Source organism: Mobula birostris, chromosome 8, assembly GCF_030028105.1.
Source record: "Mobula birostris isolate sMobBir1 chromosome 8, sMobBir1.hap1, whole genome shotgun sequence".
Taxonomy (NCBI): domain Eukaryota; kingdom Metazoa; phylum Chordata; class Chondrichthyes; order Myliobatiformes; family Myliobatidae; genus Mobula; species Mobula birostris.
This window is the reverse complement of record NC_092377.1, coordinates 116,306,783-116,332,524: the sequence shown is the minus strand read 5'-3', so window position 1 is coordinate 116,332,524 and position 25,742 is coordinate 116,306,783. Positions and strand designations below refer to the sequence as shown.

General features: G+C 41.1%; 1 protein-coding gene across 2 annotated transcripts in view; it reads right to left on the bottom strand.

Annotated features, from left to right (window-relative positions):
* Window positions 1-25,742, bottom strand: part of LOC140201617 (deubiquitinase DESI2) — a 179,563-nt gene that overhangs the window by 29,066 nt on the left and 124,755 nt on the right. For both annotated transcript variants that reach the window (XM_072265993.1, XM_072265992.1), the window contains exon 4: window positions 24,064-24,205. In XM_072265993.1, coding sequence (XP_072122094.1) covers window positions 24,064-24,205 — 142 coding nt within the window. The remainder of the gene's footprint in view (window positions 1-24,063; window positions 24,206-25,742) is intronic.

The window sequence follows — 25,742 nt, the reverse complement described above, 5'->3', positions numbered from 1 at the left end:
CTGTCTTCCTCAGTGAAGACTGATCCAAAATACTTGTTCAGTTCGTCTGCCATCTCCTCATCTCCCATTTACAATTTCTCCAGCATCATTTTCTATCGGTCCTATATCTACTCTCACCTGTCTTTTACTCTTTATATACTTGAAAAAGCTTTTAGTACCCTCTTCGATATTATTTGCTAGCTTCCTTTCATAGTTAATCTTTTCTCTCTTAATGACCTTCTTGGTTTCCTTTTGTAAGGTTTTAAAAACTTCCCAATCCTCTCTCTTCCCACTAATTTTTGCTTCCTTGTATGCCCTCTCTTTTGCTTTAACTTCTCTTGTCAACCATGGTTGTATCCTTTTTCCACTCGAAAATTTCTTCTTTTTTAGAATATACCTGTCTTGCACATTCCTCATTTCTTGCATAAACTCCAGCCACTGCTGCTCTGCTGTCTTTCCCGCCAGTGTCCCTTTCCAGTCAACTTTGGCCAGTTCCTCTCTCATGCCACTGTAATTTCCCTTACTCCACTGAAATACCGACACATCAGATTCCGGCTTCACTTTTTCTAATTTCACAGTGAACTCAATCATGTTATGATCACTGCCTCCTAAGGGTTCCTTCACCTCAATCTCTCCAATCACCTCCGGTTCATTACACAATACCCAATCCAGTACAGACGATCCCCTAGTAGGCTCAACAACAAGCTGTTCTAAAAAGCCATCTCGCAGACATTCTACAAATTCTCTCTTGAGATCCAGTGCTGACCTGATTTTCCCAATCTACTCGCATGTTAAAATCCCCCACAATTATCATAACACTGCCCTTCTGACAAGCCTTTTCTATTTCCAGTTGTAATTTGTAGTCCACATCCCTGCAGCTATTTGGAGGCCTATAAATAACTGCCATCGGGGTCCTTTTACCCCTGCTATTTCTTGGCTCAACCCATAAAGATTCTGCACCTTCTGATCCTATATCACCTCTTTCTAATGATTTAATATCATTTCTTACCAATAAAACCACGCCTCCCCCTCTGCCTGCCTTCCTATCCTTCCGATACACCGTGTATCCTTGGATGTTCAGCTCCCAGAGACATGCATCCTTTAGCCACGTCTCAGTGATGGCCACAATATCATACCTGCCAATCTGTAGCTGTACAACAAGATCCTCCACCTTATTCCTTATGCTGCGTGCATTTAAGTACAACACCTTAAGACCAGTATTTGAAACTTTTTGCTTTGATTTCACTGCAACTTTATTGCACGGCAACTCATCCCAATGGCTACAAATTTGCCCCATCACCTGCCTGTCTTTCCTGACATCTTTACTGCTCACTATCTTAGATTTAGTTCTGTTTTCCTCTTCCTCCGCTCTATCATTCCGGTTCCCATCCCCCTGCCAAATTAGTTTAAACCCTCCCTAACAGCTCTATTAAACTTTCCCGCCAGGATATTGGTCCCCTTCGGGTTCGGGTGTAACCTGTCCTTTTTGAACAGGTCATACTTCCCCCAGAAGAGATCTCAATTATCCAAGAATCTGAAGCCCTGCCCCCTACACCAGTCTCTCAGCCACGCATTCATCTTATTGTTGATAAACATGTACAAAAAAGACTTCAAATAATACAGGTGTAATAGACTTCCAAACTCTTAATATAGTTAATCATAGAGAAAAAAGAAAAAGAAAAAAATAATGCAAAGAAAACCCCCCCAAAAAAACCAAAAAAAACACTAAATACTAAACCCAAAAAGAAAGCAAACAGAACAAAACAAGGCTAGACCAATATCTTAAATCGAATACATTCAATAATGTCGTCAACTCTGCTCCTCTATTCATATATTTTAAGTTAATAAGAAAGATTCGGAAAAGGTCAAGTTACATCATATGAAAATGTTGAATAAATGGTTTCCAAGTCTCTTCAAATTTAACCGAAGGATGAAAAATGTCACTTCTAATTTTTTCTAAATTTAAACATGATATAGTTTGGGAAAACCGTTGAAATGTGGTAGGAGGGTTGGTCTCCTTCCAGTTCAATAAAATGGATCTTCTGGCCATTAAAGTAACAAATGCAATCATCCGACAGACTGAAGAGGATAAAGATCTATGTTCCGTCATTGGCAAACCAAAATTTGCCGTAATAGGATGGGGTTGTAAGTCAAAACGCAAAATTGTTGAAATAATATCAAAAATATCTTTCCAGAATTTTTCCAAGAGAGGGAAGGACCAGAACATGAGTCAAGGAAGCTACCTCAGAGTGACACTTGTCACAAATAGGGTTTATATGGGAATAAAAACGAGCTAGTTTATCTTTAGACATTTGGGCCCTATGCACTACCTTAAATTGTATTAACGTATATTTAGCACATATAGAGGAAGAGCTAATTAATTGAAAAATTTTATCCCATTTCTCTATAGGTAGGCGAAGTTGAAATTCCCTTTCCCATTCACTTTTAATTTTATCAGATATACCTGGCTGTAATTTCATAATTATATCATAAATAGTTGCTATTAATCCCTTCTGAAAGGGATTTAAACCTAAAATTTTATCGGTGATATCAGTAAGGTGTGAAATCGGAAAGGTAGGCAGCGTGGTACTTAAAAAGTTTCTTATTTGTAAATATCTAAAAGAATGGGATCTGGGCAAATTATATTTATCTGATAACTGTTCAAAAGACATGAAACAGTTATTCAGAAATAAGTCACGGAAACATGTTATACCTTTCATTTTCCATATCAAAAAGGCTTGATTCATAACCAAGGGTTGAAAAAAATTAGATATAATAGGGCTTGTTCAATAATAAATTTGTTCAAACCAAAAAATTTACGAAATTGAAACCATATTTGTAATGTATGTTTAATTATTGGATTAACCATTTATTTATTCAACTTAGATAATACAAAAAGAAGTGAAGTTGCTAAAATGGAAGCCAAAGAGAACCCTTGTGCAGAGTAACCTTCAAGGTTTACCCATTGTGGACTTGGAATTATATTCCAATCTTGTGTCCAAAATATTAAATATCGAATATTAATTGCCCAATAACAGAATCTTAGATTAGGCAATGCTAAACGACCATCTTTCTTGGACTTCTGTAAATATTTTTTACTTAACCCGGGACTTTTATTCTGCCATATATAGGAGGAAATTTTAGAATCAATAGTATCAAAAAAAGATTTAGGAATAAAAATTGTTATCGCTTGGAGTAGATATAAACATTTAGGTAGAACAATCATTTTAATAGCATTGATTTGGCCAATCAGTGATAGAGACAATGGGAACCATTTAGTAATCAGTTGTTTAACCTGACTAATTAACGGTAAAAGATAGAGTTTGAGTAAGTCCTTATGTCTCTTAGCAATTTTAACTCCCAAATAAGTAAAATAGTCAGTAATCACTCTGAATGGTGAACATCTATAAATGGGAACCTGCATATTTAATGGAAAAAGTTCACTCTTACCAAGATTCAATTTGTAACCAGAAAAACTGCTAAACTGAGCAAGCAGAGTTAATACTGCCAGAATGGATTTCTCAGTATAGAAATATGTAATAGTAATTCATCTGCATATAGAGATAATTTATGTATCTCATTTCCACAGGTAATACCAAATATATTAGGAGAGTCACAAATAGCAATAGCTAACGGTTCCAGGGCAATGTCGAGTAATAGTGGAATAGTGGACGTATTGCTGTGCAGTGTGGTTTGCCAGCTGTACAGAATAGAACAGGAAGGACTTGCAGCGGGTGGTGAGGGTAGCAGAGCGGGTTATTGACACAACATTACCCTCCCTCAGAGACATTTATACTGGCAGACTTCAAAAGAGGGCTACTTGTATTTCAAAGGATCCCACTCATCCTGGACATCACCTGTTTTCCCCTCTACCTTCTGGGAAGAGATACAGAGCATTAAGGATGAAAATAAAGAGACTCCTTAACAGTTTCTACCCACAAGCAGTGAAATGTATAGCACCCCCTTCCCTTCTCCTGCCCCCCTCCTAAGACGGCGGCAGCTAAATGCATCACACTTCCAGGAATGGCAGGTGTGCAATAGTCCTACCCTCCCCATCAACATATTATTAATTTTGGACTGCACCCCTGAGGTTTTAGAATTTATTTTATGTATATATTCTTTGTCATGCTGCAAAAGGTTGAGCTGCTAAACTGTGTTTCATTGCTCCACAACAATGACAATAAAGATATTTTTCTTCTTCTTCTACTTCTAAGAGGGCAACCCTGCCTAGTACCACAGAATAATTGAAAAAAGGGAGATCTTTGATAATTAGTAAATACCGAAGCCAAAGGAGTAAGGTATATCAATTTAATCCAAGATACGAATATCAGACTAAAATTAAATTTCTCAAGCGTATTAAACAAATATGTCCACTCGAATCTATCAAAGGCTTTCTCAGCATCCAGTGAAATGACACATCCTGAAGTTCTAAGTGAAGAAGTATAAACAATATTCATTAATTGCCTAATATTAAAGAAGGAGTGACGATTTTTAATAAATCCAGTCTGATCAACAGAAATAATTTGTGGTGATGGTTCTAGTGACGTCATCTCTCAGAACGGCAGCTTAAATCAACAGCTCCTCCGGAAAAACGGATATTTTGCCCTGTTAATACATCAAATCTTTCGAACATATCTGAATTGATAAGGGGGGCAAGAATGAGGAGAAAGAATGGAGATTAAAAAAAAGCATCACTGCAGAGCCTATGGAAGAGAGAGGTGCAGCGTACGGCTCTCCTACACGTGTGCGTGGTAGCGAGGCCGACGTTGGGCTTCATGCAGGCGAAGTGGCAAATATGATGAAGATTCTGGAAGAGATAAGGGAAATCCAAAAAGATATAAAACAACAATTCAATTATATAAAGTCAGAGTTCGCCAACATCAATCAGGAAAAAGCGATGGCAGAGACTCGAATTGAGAAGGTGGAAGACTGCACGCAAAACGTGGAACAGATACTAAGTAAGATGATAAAAATATTAAATCAACAGGAAAGTAAATTGCTTGACCAGGAGGGAAGATCACGACGGAAAAATATCAGGATTTATAATGTTCCCGAAGGAGCGGAGGGAGTGTTGATGATAGACTTTGTAGGCAAGTTGCTGCAGGAAGTGCTGGAGATTCCCCCGAATATGGAGACGGAAACAGAAAGGGCACACCGTTCTCTCGCCCAGCGGCCTGCCTGAGACAAAGTAAATTGCGATCCACTGTACTTAAATTTCTCTGATTCAAGAACAAGGCGGATATTCTATGAAGGACCTGGGGTAAGGAGTGGGTTTTTTGGAATGGGAAGGTAATGTACTTCGATCATGATTACCCCCCGGCAGTCCTACAGAAACGGAAGGAGTATTCCGAAGCGAAACAAATATTAAAGGAAGAAAAGATTAAATTTCAAACCCTGTACCCTGCTAAACTGAGGGTTTTTTTTACCAAGAAGGGATACGACTGTACCAGATGGTGGAAGAGGCAACTACAGACATGAACAACCGAGGACTGTCCATTAGCGTGGTCAAACCAAGCGAAAGTCTGGCTGAGTAGTTATCCTGATCTGCTTGGGAAATAGTAAGAGAACCGAGAAAGCAGGGGATGGGAACAGGATGAGAAGATATTAGGAAGAGACTGTGAGTTCTCCGAAGACAACCCTCACCTCCTCCAGAAGAGCCATGAGGCTTGGCTAACTTTAAAAGTGCTGATAAACTAAACGGAAGCAAAGATAGACGGTGATATACCTATCTCGAGAAATATGTGTTATAATGCGGTTTTTATATTACTCAATTTTTAAAAAATTCATTTTCCCCACCTAAATGAGAATATATACAAGGGAGGAATACACAGGGACATCATTTCTGTGTAATGGACATAGTTTTTTTCTACTTACTTTTATAGGTACTGCAACGAGGGCCCTCAACCCACAGGTAGGAGGGACTATCCCCCACGGCTAGACTTTTCTTCTAGCCGAACCCAGAGTCATCTAGAGACCCCAGCCTTGGAACCACACCTTCCTTACCTTTCTTTTTACTATTCACTTTTCTTGGTTCTTATTTGTTCAGGGAGTAGATCGATTAAGTTATATTCTGCAAATTTCAATGATATACTAACAGAGAGTAGGACCATATATTTTGGGTATATACCTCAAGAATGGTTGAAAAGAGGTAAATATAAATATTTAATGAATGTACTGCTGGTGACTGGTAAAAAGACCCTTACCAGGAAATGGTTATCTCAGGAGGGCCCAACTTTAAATGTATGGATGGAGATTACAATGGACATTTACAAAATGGAGAAGATAACAACATCTGTTAATCATAAGTTGGAACAATTTTATTCATACTGGAAAAAAATGGTTTAACTACTTATCATCTTATAGGCCTGATTTTATTCTCACAATCAATGAATATGTTGTTTAAAAAAATCACTCCCTACTCTGTACATAGTTTTCTTTCGATTGTTCTTTCTTTCCTCTTCTTTCTATAAGAGTATACTTCAGATAAATATTATGTGGAGATTTGTGACAAATATGATTATATGATATATATGTACAGTATCTGAAATACATCTTATGGAAATATTTGTTTGATGATGAAATTCAATAAAAAATAAATTACAAAAAAAATAAATAATTTGAGGCAATACATTCTCCGATCTCATTGCCAATATTTTAGAAAAAATCTTAGGATCCACATTCAGCAAAGATACATTCAATAGGATCCTTATCTTTTTTAAGAATTAGGGAAATAGAAGCTCGATAAAAAGACTATGGTAATTTACTTATAGACACTGCATCCCGAAGGATTCTACATAACCAAGGAGACAGTATAGTAGAGAAAAATTTTTAAAATTCTACTGTATATCCGTCTGGGCCAGGTGCTTTACCTGAGTTTATTGAAGAAATAGCATTTTTTATTTCTTCTACCATAATAGGTACATCTAGTTTTAAACGCTCCTTGGATGATAGTTTTGGAATATTCAATTTCTTTAAAAATTCACGCATTATAGTGGAGTCATCAGGAAATTCTGATTGGTAAAGGGAGGTATAAAATTCTTTGAAAGGATTTATTTATCTCATCATGATCAACCATCAGAGTACCATCTTTCTTACGAATCTTAACAATCTGGCATTTAACCGAAGCCAATTTCAATTGATTAGAACCATAGAAACTACAGCACAGAAACATGCCTTTTGGCCCTTCTTGGCTGTGCCGAACCATTTTCTGCCTAGTTCCACTGACCTGCACACGGACCATATCCCTCCATACACCTCCCATCCATGTATCTGTCCAATTTATTCTTAAATGTTAAAAAAGAACCCGCATTTACCACCTCATCTGGCAGCTCATTCCATACTCCCACCACTCTCTGTGTGAAGAAGCCCCCCCAATGTTCCCTTTAAACTTTTCCCCCCTCACCCTTAACCCATGTCCTCTAGTTTTTTTCTCCCCTTGCCTCAGTGGAAAAAGCCTGCTTGCATTCACTCTATCTATACCCATCATAATTTTATATACCTCTATCAAATCTCCCCTCATTCTTCTACGCTCCAGGGAAAAAAGTCCTAACCTATTCAACCTTTCTCTGTAACTGAGTTTCTCAAGTCCTGGCAACATCCTTGTAAACCTTCTCTGCACTCTTTCAACCTTATTTATATCCTTCCTGCAATTTGGTGACCAAAACTGAACACAATACTCCAGATTCGGCCTCACCAATGCCTTATACAACCTCATCATAACATTCCAGCTCTTATACTCAATACTTTGATTAATAAAGGCCAATATACCAAAAGCTCTCTTTATGACCCTATCTACCTGTGACGCCACTTTTAAGTAATTTTGTATCTGTATTCCCAGATCCCTCTGTTCTACTGCACTCCTCAGTGCCTTACCATTAACCCTGTATGTTCTACCTTGGTTTGTCCTTCCAACGTGCAATACCTCACACTTGTCTGTATTAAACTCCATCTGCCATTTTTCAGCCCATTTTTCCAGCTGGTCCAAGTCCCTCTGCAGGCTCTGAAAACCTTCCTCACTGTCTACTACACCTCCAATCTTTGTATCATCAGCAAACTTGCTGATCCAATTTACCACATTAACATCCAGATCATTGATAGAGATGACAAATAACAATGGACCCAGCATTGATCCCTGTGGCACACCACTAGTCACAGGCCTCCACTCTGAGAAGCAATTCTCTACTACCACTCTTTGGCTTCTTCCATTGAACCAATGTCTAATCCATTTTAACCACCTTTCCATGTATACCTAGCGACTGAATTTTCCTAACTAACCTCTCATGCGGGACCTTGTCAAAGGCCTTACTGAAATCCATGTAGACAATATCCACTGCCTTCCCTTCATCCACTTTCCTGGTAACCTCTTCGAAAAACTCCAATAGATTGGTCGAACATGACCTACCACGCACAAAGCCATGTTGACTCTCCCTTATAAATCCCTATCTATCCAAATGCTTGTAGATTCTGTCTCTTAGTACTCCCTCCAATAACTTACCTACTACCGACATTAAACTTACTGGCCTATAATTTCCCGGATTACTTTTCGATCCTTTTTTAAAGAATGAAACAACATGAGCCACTCTCCAATCCTCTGGCACCTCACCCGTAGACAGCGACATTTTAAATATTTCTGCCAGGGCCCCCACAATTTCAACACTAGTCTCCTTCAAGGTCTGAGGGAACACCCTGTCAGGTCCTGGGGATTTATCCACTTTAATTTTCCTCAAGACAGCAAGCACCTCCTCCTTTTCAATCTGTACAGTTTCCATGAACTCACTACTTGTTTCCCTTAACTCCATAGACTTCATGCCAGTTTCCTTAGTAAATACAGATGCAAAAAACCTATTTAAGATCTCCCCCATTTTCTTTGGTTCCGCACATAGCCGACCACTCTGATCTTCAAAAGGACCAATTTTATCCCTTACAATCCTTTTGCCTGTACCTTCACCTTGACTACCAAGGCAACCTCATGTCTTCTTTTAGCCCTCCTGATTTCTTTCGTAAGTATTTTCTTGCACTTCTTATACTCCGCAAGCACCTTATTTACTCCCTGTTTCCTATACATGTCATACAACTCTCTCTTCTTCTTTATCAGAGTTGCAGTATCCCTTGAGAACCAAGGTTCCTTATTTCTATTCACTTTGCCTTTAATCCTGACAGGAACATACAAACTCTGCACTCTCAAAATTTCTCCTTTGAAGGCTTCCCACCTACCGATCACACCTTTGCCAGAGAACAACCTGTCCCAATCCACACTTTTTAGATCCTTTCTCATTTCTTCAAATTTGGCCTTCTTCCAGTTCAGAACCTCAACCCCAGGACCAGATCTATCCTTGTCCATGATCTAGTTGAAACCAATGGTGTTATGATCACTGGAACCAAAGTGTTCCCCTACACAGACTTCCGTCACTTGTCCTAACTCGTTTCCTAACAGGAGATCCAATATTGCATCCCTTCTTGTTGGTCCCTCTTCATATTGATTTAGAAAACGTTCCTGAACACATTTTACAAACTCTAAACCATCTAGACCCCTAACAGTATGGGAGTCCCAATCAATATATGGAAAATTAAAATCCCCTACCACCACAACTTTATGTTTCCTGCAGTTGCCTGCTATCTCTCTGCAGATTTGCTCTTCCAAGTCTCGTTAGTTTCCCAGTTAGCCAATAGTTTCCCAGTTTTATCACCATGTTATAGAATTGACTCTTAGTTTTAATTAATTGGCTTTCAATCGAAGATGATTGTAATAGACTATGTTCCATTTGAAGTTCGACTCTCTCTTTGGAAAGCTCCTGAGTAGGAGCAATAGAATATTCCTTGTCAAATTCTTTGATCTTGTCAACCAGCTTAAGTATTTCATCATTAGTTCGCTTTTTTAATCCAGCAAAATATGAAATAAGTTGTCCACGAATATATGCTTTAAAAGTATCCCATAGTACGCCGCTGGAAATTCCCTCCGTAAAATTCGTTGTAAAGAAAAAATTAATCTGTTCCTCAATAAAATTAACAAAGTCCAAGTTCTGAAGCAAAGTGGTATTAAATCGCCATTGTCTAGTACTAGAAGATGTACCCATTGACTTAATACAATGGCGCATGATCGGAGACAGCAATGGAGTCATATTTACAGTCAATAACAAGTAGAATTAATCAAGAGTCAATAAGAAAATAATCAATTGAATAATGATGATATACATGTGAAAAACATAAGAACTCTTTCTCGTTGGGGTGTAAGAATCTCCAAATTTCTGAAATTCCAGAGTCAACCATAAAAGAGTTAATAAAAGTAACCAACTTGTTCAGAAGTACTTGATTGGACATAGATCTATCCATCAAAGGATTTAAACAACAGTTAAAATCTCCGCCCATAATCAACATATAATCATCTAAGTTAGGAAGGGATGTAAAGAGATTCTTAAATAATTCAGCACAATCAACATTTGGAGCGTAAACATTAAGCTAACAACTTTTTTGTTGAATAATAAACCAGTAATTAACAAAAATCTACCATTTGGATGGATCTATAAAAATAGAAACACCTTTTACTTTGGCCTGTGAATTCAAGTGGTACTGTTAGTCCTTCCAAAACCAAAAAAAAACGCTAATTATCCTCTTTCCGGACATGAGTTTCTTGTATAAAGATAATGTGAGCATTCATCCTACGGAATACTTTAAAAATGTTCTTCCGTTTAATCGGGTGGTTTGAACAATTTGTATTCCAAGAAACCAAATTGATGATCTTATCCATAGTACTGAAATCGAACATAAGGTATGTAAAGGGTTAACCAGAATACAAACTCATGACCCCCGAAGAGGAAAGGAGGTTCAACAAGGAGCCGGAAGTCATGACATTTCGGACATTCTGGTAGTTTCAAGTCAGCCCGTTTAAAGAAAAAAATCTAAATTAAAAATAAGAACAAAAATACCACGCCCCTCCCACAAAAACCCAGAAAGTGGCCAATACTAAATCTACTGCTAAATCTAACCCCATCTTTCCGGAAGGCAACCCAAAAGAAATATGTTCATCATAAAAAGCACCACCCATGGTCAAAAAAGTAAAAAAAGCAATTACTATAAATGTAAGGACCTTTACTTCCTATTAAATCCTTCTGTTCTTTATGTCCTCTAGTTCATGATTCCCAGCCCTGATAAAAGACCATGTGCATTTACCTTTAACCCATCATGATTGTATACATGAAAACTTGAGCAAAATTAAAAGTGACCTGGAGAGTAGACCAGAGGACACAGCCTCAGAATAGAGGGGTGTCCTTTTAGAACAGAGGTGAGGAGGAATTTCTTTAGCCAGTTAGAGGTGAATCTGTGGCATTCTTTGCCACAGGAACCTATGGGGGCCAGATTTTTATGCATATTTAAGAAAAGGATTGACCAATTCTTGATCAGTCAGGGCATGAAGGGATACAGGGAAAAGGCAGGAGACTGGTGCTGAAAGGAAAATTGGATTAGCCATGATGAAATGGCAGAGTAGACTTGATGGGCCAAATTCTACTCCTATATTTTATGGTTTAATTAAGGAAACCAAGCAAAGGTTTAAGGTTAAATAATGTTAAATAATTAGATAGAAATCTTTTCTGAGTAACAGACAGAGCAGACAAAATTCTAATATAATACAGTAAGTTAGTCACGTCACATCACAGTTATTGAAAAAGTATTTTAATCTGGTGTCAAATGTAAGATCACAGGAAAAAATAAGCTTCTTCCTGATAGATCCAACAGCCATCAACTTTCCCAAATATTTGAAACCTTGGGACAATAACCATCAAATTAAGTTAAAGCATTATCAAGTAATTGTTTGCAATTATTCTTAAATTAACTGATTACATTTACTTCATTAATACATCTGCATTGGTTTAAAAGTTTAGTTAGATGCAATAGTGAACAAGTAAACAAGAATGTAGTTCAAGGATTCTCAGTGTGCACCCTGAATCTGACTAAGTTCACTCAAATATTGGATATTTAAAACATGCTTTGGATCACAAGGAAAACTAGAACAACAAGAAAAGTCACTAATGCTGAATCCAGGAAAGTTATCAGGTATAAAATATTTCAAGAAGTTATCTTTAAGGACAAATCTAACAACTTTTTAATTTGGAAGCATTGAGTTTGACCATCCAAACCTGGCACTTTCATTGTGTGGAAAACAAGTTAAGCCAAGGCATGCGAATACCCATCACCACTCAGGTACATATTGCAATAACTGGTATATATTATTTTAGTCTTTCACTATCAGTGATCAACATTCTACAACTCTCAATTCATCTGAATTAGATCTTTACCAGAAGCAGAGCTGAAATCCAGAGTGATTCATCACTAGCTTAAGGACAGCCAGTAATTTCTAGCTCTGTTAGTAACATACACAGAATGGGACGTATTGTTTTAATTACACACCGTGAGAGAGAATTGAAGCAGCTTTTGATACCATTTTCAAATCAGATACCAGATTCAATGTAACCTCGGAAGTTTATTGTGCACTCAAGATTGTCAGTGTACAAGTACACTGCATCTGAGTGAAATTAATATTTTAGCACAATTAACATTTTGGAAAACAAGAGATGGATGCTTAAAAACATGCTAATTTAAATTCAACCCTTTACCAAATAAGGCATTTAAAATACTGTAATACCTCAGGACTCGACAAGATGTGGAACGAGCTGCCAGCACAAGCGTATGCGAGCTCGATTTCAACATTAACTGAAGTTTGGACAGGTACATAGGTGGTAATGGGTATGGAGGTTATGGTCCCTGTGCAGGTCGATAGGAGTGGGCAGTTCAACTGGTTTGGCACAGACTAGATGGGCTGAAGGGCTTGTTTCTGTGATGGGCTGTACTTTTCTGTGACTCCAAGATTACTCTTTATCAAGTCAAGTCAATTCAAGTCACTTTTCATTGTCATTTTGACCATAACTGCTGGTACACAGACAACATTTTTCAGGACCATGGTGCTACATGAAACAACACAAAAATTACACTAGACTATAGACCTACCCAGGACTGCATAAAGTGCACAAAACAGTGCAGGCATTACAATAAATAATAAACAAGACAGCAAGCACAGTAGAGGGCAGTAGGTTGGTGTCAGTCCAGGCTCTGGGTATTGAAGAATCTGATGGCTTGGGGGAAGAAACTGTTACGTAGTCTGGTCATGAGAGCCCGAATGCTTCGGTGCCTTTTGCCAGATGGCAGGAGGGAGAAGAGTTTGTATGAGGGGTACGTGGGGTTCTTCATAATGCTGCTTGCTTTGCGGATGCAGCGTGTGGTGTAAATGTCTGTAATGGCGGGAAGAGAGACCCCGATGATCTTCTCAGCTGACCTCATTATCTGCTGCAGGGTCTTGCGATCCGAGATGCTGCAATTTCCGAACCAGGCAGTGATGCAGCTGCTCAGGATGTTCTCAATACAACCTCTGTAGAATGTGGTGAGGATGGGGGGGGGGGGTGGGGGGCAGTGGGAGATGGATTTTTTTCAGCCTTCGCAGAAAGTAGAGACGTTGCTGGGCTTCCTTTGCTATGGAACTGGTGTTGAGGGACAAGGTGAGATTCTCTGCCAAGTGAACACCAAGAAATTTGGTGTTCTTAACAATCTCTAAGGAGGAGTCGTTGCTGTTCAGTGGAGAGTGGTCGCTCTGTGTCCTCCTGAAGTCAACAACCATCTCGTTTGTTTTGTTCACATTCACAGACAGGTTGTTGGCTCTGCACCAGTCCATTAGCCGCTGCACCTCCTCTCATCATTCTTGCTGATGAGACTCATCACAGTCGTGTATATCGGCGAACTTGATGATGTGGTTCGAGCTGTGTGTTGCATCACAGTCGTGGGTCAGCAGAGCGAACGGCAGTGGACTGAGCACACAGCCCTGGGGGGCCCCTGTGCACACTGTGATGGTGTTGGAGATGCTGCTTCCGATCAATTGAGGCAGTGTTCGTGTGGATAGTCAGAGGCTTTTTCCCAGGGCTGAAATGGCTAACATGAGAGGGCACAGTTTAAAGGTGCTTGGAAGGAGGTACAGAGGAGATGTCAGGGATAAGTTTTTTATGCAGAGAGTGGTGAGTGTGTAGAATGGGTTGCCATTGCCACAGTGGTGGAGGCGGATACGATAGGATCTTTTAAGAGACTGCTGGACAGGTATTTGGAGTTTAGAAACAAAAAGGGCTGTGGGTAACCCTGAGTAATTTCTAAGGTAAGGACATGTTCGGCACAGCTTTGTGGGCCGAAGGGGCTGTATTGTGCTGTAGGTTTTCTGTGTTTCTATGATCCAGACTGACTGAGGTCTCCCAGTCAGGAAGGGGTGGGTTAGGGCCAAGTGGAGGGTGATGGCAATGGCGTCGTCTGTTGAACGGTTGGGACGGTACGCGAACTGCAGAGCATCCAGTGAGGGGGGGCAGCAGGGTCTTGACGTGCCTCATGACGAGCCTCTTGAAACACTTCATGATGATGGATGTGAGTGCAACGGGACAGTAGTCGTTGAGGCAGGACACTGAAGACTTCTTCGGCATGGGGATGATGGTGGCAGCCTTGACGCACTTAGGAATGATGGAGCTGCTCAGGGAGATGTTGAAGATATCAGTGAGAATATCTGTTAGTTGTTCTGCACATCCTCTAAGCACTCCACCAGGAATATTATCACCAAAATACTCAAAATATCAGAGAAATTTCAAAAATTGTGGATCATTTGATTAACAGCATCTGGATAGAGAACTATTTGAAAGTCTAAAGGGCTTATGATGAATGCACTTAACCAGAGTTGCTGATCCCACATATTCATCAATGCTGGCCACCTCCCTGAATGTATTCCAGTCTGTGTGTTCAAAGCTGTCCTATAGTACTGACGTAGCATCTTCTGGCCAGGTCCTGATCTCCTTCGGGGTGCAAAGTTGACATGCTGGCAGAACTTTGACAGGATTGTTTTTAAGTTGGCATGATTGAAGTCACTAGGAACAATGAAGATACGATCGGGGTGATTGGCTTTGAGGTCACAGATGGTGCAGTAGAGCTCCTGCAGCATTTTCCCAGCACCAACACGGTGAACACGGGGGGGGGCGGTGGAGGCAGGGGATGTAAACAGCAATAATCACAATGGCAGTGAACTCCCTCGAAAGGCCTGCACTTCACTGTTAAAAGCTAACTGCGGTGAATAGTAGGCAATTACTAACAAGGCGTTCACACAGTATTTATTGATGTAAACACACAGACCTCCTCCAGAGGTTTTGCTGAAGGTCACAGCATTTGTCCACCCAAAATGTGATCAGCAGTGAAAAGACAAATAGGACTAGAAATTTCACCATTGTTTGGAAACCGAGTGGCCACCACAACCATGAGCACTGCCACAGTGGAACACCAGAGAAAACGCTGTTTTACAAACATGCTTCTTTAAGCAATCGGGCCAGGGATTTAATAACTGCTTAAGAAAAGCCTTGAATATTTTCCTGCATCCACATGCGAAATAAATTGTTGTAATAGAGCTTAAGATAGAGTGGCTACTTTGAGAGTCTGGTGTTAAGTACGCAAATTTGACTTTCAGAAAAGAGAAGACAGAGAACCTTGGAACATGATGTCATGACAACAATATCCCTCAATATCTGGAAAAAAGAGCTAGTCAGTAACTTCAGGAAGGTGGGACAATACACATGCTCCTGTCTACATCAATGGTATTTAAGTTGAAAGGGTTGAGAGCTTCAGTTTCCAAGGACTGATACTTAAGGAGAAATCGTGGACTCATTGGTAAACATTTTCCAATGTTCTATAGATTCAGGATCAGTTCCTGCAGATTGGAGGGTAGCTAATGTTATCCCACTTTTCAAGAAAGGAGTGAGAGAGAAAACAGGCAATTATAGACCAGTTAGTCTGACATCAGTGGTGGGGAAGATGCTGGAGTCAATTATAAAAGATGAAATAGCTGCATATTTGGATAGCAGTAGCAGGGTAGGTCTGAGTCAGCATGGATTTACGAAGGGGAAATCATGCTTGACTAATCCTCTAGAATTTTTTGAGGATGTAACTGTGAAACTAGACATGGGAAAGCCAGTGGATGTAGTGTACCTGGACTTTCAGAAAGCCTTTGATAAGGTCCTACATAGGAGGTTAGTGGGCAAAATTAGAGCACATGGTATTGGGGGTAGGGTACTGACATGGATAGAAAATTGGCTGGCAGACAGGAAACAAAGAGTAGGGATTAACCGGTCTCTTTCAGAATGGCAGGCAGTGACTAGTAGGGTACCGCAAGGCTCGGTGCTGGCACCGCAGCTATTTGCAATATACATTAATGATTTAGGTGAAGAAATTAAAAGTAACATTAGCAAATCTGCAGATGACACAAAGCTGGTTGGCAGTGTAAAATGTGAGGAGGATGTTATGAGACTGCAGAGTGACTTGGACAGATTGGGTGAGTGGGCAGATGCAGTTTAATGTGGATAAATGTGAGGTTATCCACTTTGGTGGCAAGAACAGGAAGGCAGATTACTATCTGAACAGTGTCAAGTTAGGAAAAGGGGAAGTACAACGAGATCTGGGTGTCCTTGTTCATCAGTCATTGAAAGTAAGCATACAGGTACAGCAGGCAGTGAAGAAAGCTAATGGTATGTTGGCCTTCATAACAAGGGGAGTTGAGTATAGGAGCAAAGAGGTCCTTCTGCAGTTGTACAAGGCCCTGGTGAGACCCCACCTGGAGTATTATGTGCAGTTCTGGTCTCCAAATTTGAGGAAGGACATTCTTGCTATGGAGGGAGTGCAGCGTAGGTTCACTGGATTAATTCCACGGATGGCAGGACTGTCATATGTTGAAAGATTGGAGCAACTGGGCTTGTATACACGGGAATTTAGAAGGATGAGAAGGGATCTGATTGAAACATATCAGAGATTGGACATGCTAGAGGCAGGAAACATGTTCCCAATGTTGGGGAGTTCCAGAACCAGAGGCCACAGTTTAAGAAGACCATTTAGAACAGAGTTGAGGAAAAACTTTTTCACACAGAGGGTTGTGGATCTGTGGAATGCTCTGCCTCAGAAGGCAGTGGAGGCCAATTCTCTGGATTCTTTCAAGAAAGAGTTAGATAGAGCTCTTATAGATAGCGGAGTCAAGGGATATGCGGAGAAGGCAGGAACAGGGTACTGATTGTGGATGATCAGCCATTATCACAGTGAATGGTGGTACTGGCTCAAAGGGCTGAATAGTCTACTCCTACTCCTATTGTCTATTGACGGCACTTCAGCAATAACCTGTCATGGTCCAACCATGTAGATGCCACAGCCAACAAACCTCAGCAATACTTTCACTTTATTAGGAAGCGAAAGAAATTTGGGCATGTCCCTGTCAAACCTTAAAAATTGTTATTGATGAACTAAAGAAAGCATCCTATCTAGACCCATTTCAAACAAGTTGGAGGCAACATCAGGTGCGTGACATCTCTGGCAGGGTTTGCAAGTCATTACTTCCTACAAATCGAATCCCAATAGCATGAATGGCAGCGATGCTTCACTACCAGATGAACTTAATGCCATTTATGCCCGCTTTGAAAGGGAGAACACAACTACAGCTGTAAAGATCCCTGCTGCACCCAGTGACCCTTTGATCTCTGTCTCAGAGGCTGATGTTTGACTGTCTTCGCAAGGCGTAAGGTCCCGATGGAGTACCTGGTAAGGCTCTGAAAACGTGCCAGCCAACTGGCGGGAGTATTCAAGGACATTTGCAACCTCTCACTGGTATGGGCGGAAGTTCCCACTTGCTTTAAAAAAGTAACAATTATACCAGTACCTAAGAAGAATAATGTGAACTGCCTTAATGATTATCACTCGGTAACACTCACATCTACAGTGATGAAATGATTTGAGATGTTGGTCATGACTAGACTGAACACCTGCCTCAGCAGGGACCTGGACCCACTGCAATTAGTCTATCACCACAGTAGGTCAACGGCAGATGCAATCTCAATTGCTCTTCACACAACCTTAGACCATATGGACAATAGAAACACCTATATTAGGATGCTGTTCATCGACTATAGCTCAGCATTCAACACCATCATTCCCACAATCCTGATTGAGAAGTTACAGAACCTGGGCCTCTGCACCTCCCTCTGCAACTGGATCCCAACTCCCTAACCGGAAGACCAAAACCTGTGCGAATTGGTGATAACATATCCTCTTCGCTGACGATCAACACTGGTGCGCCTCGGGGTGTGTGCTTAGCTCACTGCTCTTCTCTCTCTATACCCATGACTGTGTGGCTAGGCATAGCTCAAATACCATTAATAAATTTGCTAATGATACAACTATTGTTGGTAGAATCTCAGCTGGAGATGAGAGGACATACAGGAATGAAATATACCAACTAGTGGAATGGTGTCGCAGCAACAACCTTCCACTCAACGTCAGTAAGACAAACGAGCTGACTGTGGACCTCAGGAAGGGTAAGACGAAGGAATACATACCAATCCTCATAGAGGGATCAGAAGTGGACAGAGTGAGCAGTTTCAAGTTCCTGGGTGTCAAGATCTCTAAGGATCTAACCTGGTCCCAACATATCGATGCAGTTACAAAGAAGGCAAGACAGCAGCTATGCTTTATTAGGAGTTTGAAGAGATTTGGTATGCCAACAAATACACTCAGAAACTTCTATAGATGTACCGTGGAGAGCATTCTGACAGGCTGCATCACTGTCTGATATGGGGGGAGGGGGCTACCGCAAAGGACTGAAAGAAGCTGCAGAGGGCTATAAATTTAGTCAGATCCATCTTGGGTACTAGCCTACAAAGTATCCAGGACATTTTCAAGGAGCGGTGTCTCAGAAAAGCAGTGTCCATTATTAAGGACCTCCAGCACCGAGGGCATGCCCTTTTCTCACTGTTACCATCAGGTAGAAGGTACAGAAGCCTGAAGGCACACACTCAGCGATTCAGGAACAGCTTCTTCCCCTCTGCCATCTGATTCCTAAATGGACATTGAACCCATGAACACTACCTCACTTTTTTAATCTATATTATTTCTGGTTTTTACACGATTTTACTCAATATGAGTATACTGTAATTGATTTATTTATGATTATTTTTTCTTCTTCTATATTATGTATTGCATTGAACTGCTGCTGCTAAGTTAAACAAATTTCACGACGCATGCCGTTGATAATAACCCTGATTCTGATATGGCAACTGCTCTGCACATGACCCGAAGAAACTGCAGAAATCTGTGGAGACCCTCATTAGCACAAAAACAATCAATGACCACTTTATTAGGGTCCTCCAATACCTTATATCTGTGGTCTTCTGCTGCTGCAGCCTATCCACTCAGAGATGCTCATCTCCACAACGCGTTGTTATTTCAATCACTTTCCCTTCCTGTCACTTTGAACCAGTCTGGCCACTCTCCTGACTTCTCTCATTAACAAGGCATTTTCTCTCACAGAATTACCGCTCAATGTTTTTTTTTGTTTTTTTGCACCATTCTCTGTGAAAGATTTTTGTGTGAAAATCCCAGAAGATCAGCTGTTTCTGAGATATTCAAACCACCCCAACAATCATTCCACATCAAAGTCACTTAGATCATGTCTTCCCTATTCTGATGTTTGGTCTGAACAACAACTGAACCTCTTGACCATACCAGCATGCTTTTATGCACTGAGTTGCTGCCACATGATTGGCTGGTTATTTATATGCATTAACATCCAGTTGTACAGGTCTACCTAATAAAGTGGCCACGGAATGCAGAATGGTATTGGTGTTAATGATAGTGTGGTTCAGTGGGACCACGGACCAGCTTCCTTGTTGTATAACTATAACTTAAAACAAGACATTGTATTTTTCTGGGTTAAGAATTGAATTGAGGGACATCTGGTTTTCGCAAAATCCATTTTTATATAAAGCTTTCTTCCAGAACCAAGACATCAATGACATCAAAGGAAATGGTTTCTCTGTATGATTAGTAAGCAACTAAGGAATATGTAGTGCTTATATACGGATAGTTTTGCAGTAACACTCTAGTTATGTTCCTAAGTAACCTTGCATTATAGAAAGTTGTGTTATAGCAGAATAGGCTGCAGTTGCCTTCAAAGCACAGATTTAAGCAAGTTTTCCCAATCATGATATAAGCAACGTTGGCTGTATAAGACAATAGTATTCTAAATTCATTATAACCAATTCACGTAATGAAAACACACAATATAGACCATAAGACAGAAGAGCAGAAGTCAGCCATTCGGCCCATCGAGTCTGCTCCGCCATTTTATCATGAGCTGATCCATTCTCCCATTTAGTCCCACTCACCATAACGTTTGATGCCCTGGCTACTCAGATACCTATCAATCTCTGCCTTAAATACACCCAATGACTTGGCCTCCACTGCCACACGTGGCAACAAATTCCATAGATTCACCACCCTCTGGCTAAAAAAATTTCCTCGCATTTCTGTTCTGAATGGGCGCCCTTCAATCCTTAAGTCATGCCCTCTCGTACTAGACTCCCCCATCATGGGAAACAACTTTGCCACATCCACTCTGTCCATGCCTTTCAATATTTGAAATGTTTCTATGAGGTCTCTCCTCATTCTTCTAAACTCCAAGGAATACAGTCCAAGAGCAGACAAACGTTTCTCATATGTTAATCCTCTCATTCCTGGAATCATTCTAGTGAATCTTCTCTGTACCCTCTCCAACGTCAGCACATCCTTTCTTAAATAAGGAGACCAAAACTGCCCACAGTACTCCAAGTGAGGTCTCACCAGCGCCTTATAGAGCCTCAACATCACACCCCTGCTCCTATACTCTATTCCTCTAGAAATGAATGCCAACATTGCATTCGCCTTCATCACTACCAACACAACCAGGAGGTTAACCTTAAGGGTATCCTGTACGAGAACTCCCAATTCCTGTTGTATCTCAGAACTTTGAATTCTCTCCCCATTTAAATAATAGTCTGCTTGTTTATTTCTTCTGCCAAAGTGCCTAACCATACACTTTCCAACACTGTATTTCATTTGCCACGTCTTTGCCAATTCTTCCAATCTATTCAAGTCTCTCTGCAGACTCTCCGTTTCCTCAGCACTACCGGCCCCTCCACCTATCTTCGTATCGTCAGCAAACTTAGCCACAAAGCCATCTATTCCATAATCTAAATTGTTGATGTACAATGTAAAATGAAGTGGCCCCAACATGGACCCCTGTGGAACACCACTGGTGACCGGCAGCCAACCAGAATAGGATCCCTTTATTCCCACTCTCTGTTTCCTGCCAATCAGCCAACGCTCTATCCACGTATGTAACTTTCCAGTAATTCCATGGGCTCTTATCTTGCTTAGTAGCCTCAAGTGTGGCACCTTGTCAAAGGCCTTCTGAAAATCCAAATATACAACATCCACTGCATCTCCCTTGTCTAGACTACTTGTAATTTCCTCAAAAAATTGTAATAGGTCTGTCAGGCAGGATTTTCCTTTAAGGAATCCATGCTGAGTTCTGCCTATCTTGTCATATGCCTCCAGGTACTCTGTAACCTCATCCTTGACAATCGACTCCAACAACTTCCCAACCATGGATGTCAAGCTAACAGGTCTATAATTTCCTTTTTGCTTCCTTGCCCCCTTCTTAAATAGCGGAGTGACATTTGCAATCTTCCAGTCCTCCGGAATCATGCCAGAATCTATCGACTTTTGAAAGATCATCGCTAATGCCTCCGCAATCTCCACAGCTACTTCCTTCAGAACACGAGGGTGCATTCCATCTGGTCCGGGAGATTTATCTATCTTTAGACTATTCAGCTTCCTGAGTACTTTCTCTGTCGTAATTGTGACTGCGCACACTTCTCTTCCCTGCCACCCTTGAGTGTCAAGTATCCCAAGTATACTGCTGATGTCTTCCTCAGTGAAGACTGATGCAAAATACTCATTCAGTTCCTCCTTATCTCCTTATCTCCTATTACAATTTCTCCAGTATCATTTTCAATCGGTCCTATATCTACTCGCACCTATCTTTTACTCTTTATATACTTGAAAAAGCTTTTAGTATCCTCTTTGATATTATTTGCTAGCTAATCCTCTGTCTTCCCACTAATTTTTGCTTCCTTGTATACCCGCTCCTTTGCTTTAACTTTGGCTTTGAATTCTCTTGTCAGCCACTGTGACATCTTTTTTCCATTCGAAAATTTCTTCTTTTCTGGAATATACCTGTCTTACACCTTCCTCACTTCTCGCATAAACTCTAGCCACTGCTGCTCTGCCGTCTTTCCCACTAGTGTCCCTTTCCAGTCAACTTTGGCCAGTTCCTCTCCCATGCCACTGTAATTTCCTTTACTCCACTGAAATACCGACACATCAGATTTCGGCTTCTCTTTGTCAGATTTCACAGTGAACTCAATCATGTTATGAATACTGCCTCCTAAGGGTTCCTTCACCTCAATCTCACTAATCACCTCCGGTTCATTACACAATACCCAATCCAGTACAGCCGATCCCCTAGTGGGCTCAACAACAAGCTGTTCTAAAAACCCATCTCGCAGACATTCTACAAATTCTCTCTCTTGAGATACAGTGCCGACCTGATTTCCCCAATTCACTCGCATGTTAAAATCCCCCACAATTATCATAACACTGCCCTTCTGACAAGCCTTTTGTATTTCCTGTTGTAATTTGTAGTCCAAATCACTGCAGCTGTTTGGAGGCCTATAAACAGCTGCCATCAGGGTTCTTTTACACCTGCGATTTCTTAGCTCAACCCAGAAAGATTCTGCACCTTCCGATCCTATATCACCTCTTTCTAAACATTTAATATCATTTCTTACCAACAAACCCATGCCTCCCCCTCTGCCTACTTTCCTATCCTTCCGATACACCGTGTATCCTTGGACGTTCAGCTCCCAGAGACATGCATCCTTTAGCCACGTCTCAGTGATGGCCCAATATCATACCTGCCAATCTGTAGCTGTACAACAAGATCATCCACCTTATTCCTTATGCTGCGTGCATTTACGAACATTTGTAAGTATAACACCTTAAGACCAGTATTTGGTACTTTTCGCTTTGATTTCACTGCAACTTTATTGCACAGCAACTCATCCCAATGCCTACAAATTTGCCCCATCACCTGCCTGTCTTTCCTGACATCTCTACTGCTCCCTATCTTAGATTTATTTCTGTTTTCCCCTTCCTCCGCTCTATCATTCTCATTCCCATCCCCCTGCCAAATTAGTTTAAACCCTCCTTAACAGCCCTATTAAATGTTCCCGCCAGGATATTGGTCCCCTTCGGGTTCAGGTGTAACCTGTCCATTTTGAACAGGTCATACTTCCCCCAGAAGAGATCCCAATTATCCAAGAATCTGAAGCCCTGCCCCCTGCACCAGTCTCTCAGCCACGCATTCATCTGCCTGATCCTACTATTCTTGCCCTCGCTAGCACGTGGCACAGGTAGCAATCCCGAGATTACTACCCTGGAGGTCCTGCTTCTCAGCTTCCTTCTTAACTCCCAGAAATCTTCTCTTCAGGACCTCCTCCCTTGTCCTATCTATGTCATTGGTACCAAAATGTACCAAGACAACTGGCTGCTCGCCCTCCCCCGTTAGAATATTCTGGACCCGATCCGAGACATCCCGCACCCTGGCACCTAGGAGGCAACACACCATGCGGGTATCTCTATCAGGTTCACAGAATCTCCTGTCCATTCCCCTGACTATGGAATCCCCTATGACTACCACATTCCTCTTCTCCCTCCTTCCCTCCTGCACAACAGCGCCAGGCTCAGTGCCAGAGACCCGGTCACTGTGGGCGTCCCCTGTCGGGTCATCCCCCTCAACAGCATCTAGAACAAGATATTTGTTGCTGAGGGGGACAGCCACAGGTGTGCTCTCCATTTTCCGGGCATTTTCCTTCCCTCTCCTGACAGTCACCCAGTTTTCTAACTCCTGTAGCCTAGGGATGACTACCTTCCTGTAGCTCCTGTCTATCACCTCTTCACTATAAGAGAACTATCTGCACAATACTTTTTTTTTAAAAAAGAGGAGGAAAACAGAGGAGATGAATGCCAAGTGAGAGGGGGAGGGAGTGTGGGGAGAAGTAATAAATGAAGTCTGTATGGTGGATACATGAATTTCAATATACTTGCCTCTGATATAGCTGATGAAAAATGGTTACAATTTTTGTGCATTAGATGATAAGCATTTCCCTTGTATTCTTTTCCAAGCTCTTCAACAATGCGTTCTACATCATCTTCTGTGAAGTCAGTGCTGCCCATTACAATGGCTTGTCTGCAGAGTACAAAACAAACAGATTCAGTGAACACAACAAACATTCAATAGCACTAAATCAAAAATGTTTCTTCTTAGTTTCAGATTTATTTTTCATACAGTGAAAAATGTTGTCTGCGTGTTTGCACTGTGAAAATACCTTGGGCCTACTGTTCATTTACAAAAGGGCAAATATAATTTGTAGTAGAAGAGAATTCCACACATTCTAATTCCAGGCATTACTTTTGATTCATACAGTGCCCTCTCAATATTGTGGAACTGCATAATGCCATCATAACAATACTATTATCACAAGGGCCTTGCCAAGAACATCATTTTAACAGAGAGGTAGGGATGGATAAGGAATGCCTGCCTGGCAACGCATGAAACCACTATTGACACTAGCCACATCATTAGCAAGTTACACATTGTATGAAGAGATTCTTTATTTTCATCTTCAAATCATTCCATTTTGTTCCATCTATTTCCAGCTGGATACTTGTATGCTTGAGTCTGGATTACCAGCTTCTTCCAATCCCTGCAAGCACCAATAAAAATGTAGTGTACAGCACAATACGGGCACTTCAGCCCACGAAGCTGTGCCGAACATACCCTTACCTGAGAACTACCCAGGCTTTACCCATAGCCCTCTGCTTTTCTAAGCTCCATGTAGCCATCCAGGAGTCTCTTAAAAGACTCTATCATTTCCGCCTCCACCACCGCCACCCCGTTCCATGCACTCACCACTCTCTGTGTAAAAAAACTTACCCCTAACATCTCCTCTGTACCTACTTCCAAGCACCTTAAAACTATGCCCTCTTGTGCTAGCCATTTCAACCCTGTGGAAAAGCCTCTGACTATCCACACGATCAATGTCTCTCATTACCTTGTACACCTCTATCAGGTCACCTCTCATCCTCCGTCGCTCCAAGAAGAAAAGGCTAAGTTCAGTCAACCTATTCTTATAAGGCATGCTCCCCAATTCAGGCAACATCCTTGTAAATCTCCTCTGTACACTTTCTATGATTTCCACGTCCTTTCTGTAGTGAGGTGACCAGAATTGAGCACAGTACTCCAAGTGGGGTCTGACCAGGGTCCTATATAGCTGCAACATTACCTCTTGACTCTTAAACTCAGTCCCACAATTGATGAAGGCCAATTGATGTATGCCTTCTTAACCACAGAGTCAACCTGCATAGCAGCTTTGAGTGTCATATGAATTTCAGCAAGATATTTGACAAGGTACCCCATGCAAGGCTCATTGAGAAAGTAAGGAGGCATGGGATCCAAGGGAACTTTGGTTTGTGAGTCCAGAACTGGCTTGCCCACAGACGGCAAAGAGTAGTTGTAGGCAGGTCAAATTCTGCACGGAATTCGGTCACCAGTGGTGTGCCTCAGGGATCTGTTCTGGGACCCCTACTCTTCATGACGAGGAAGTGGAGGGACGGGTTAGTAAATTTTCTGATGACACAAAGATTGGAGGTGCCGTGAGCTGTCAGAGGTTACAGCGGGACATTGATAGGATGCAAAATTGAGCTGAGAAGTGGCAGATGGAGTT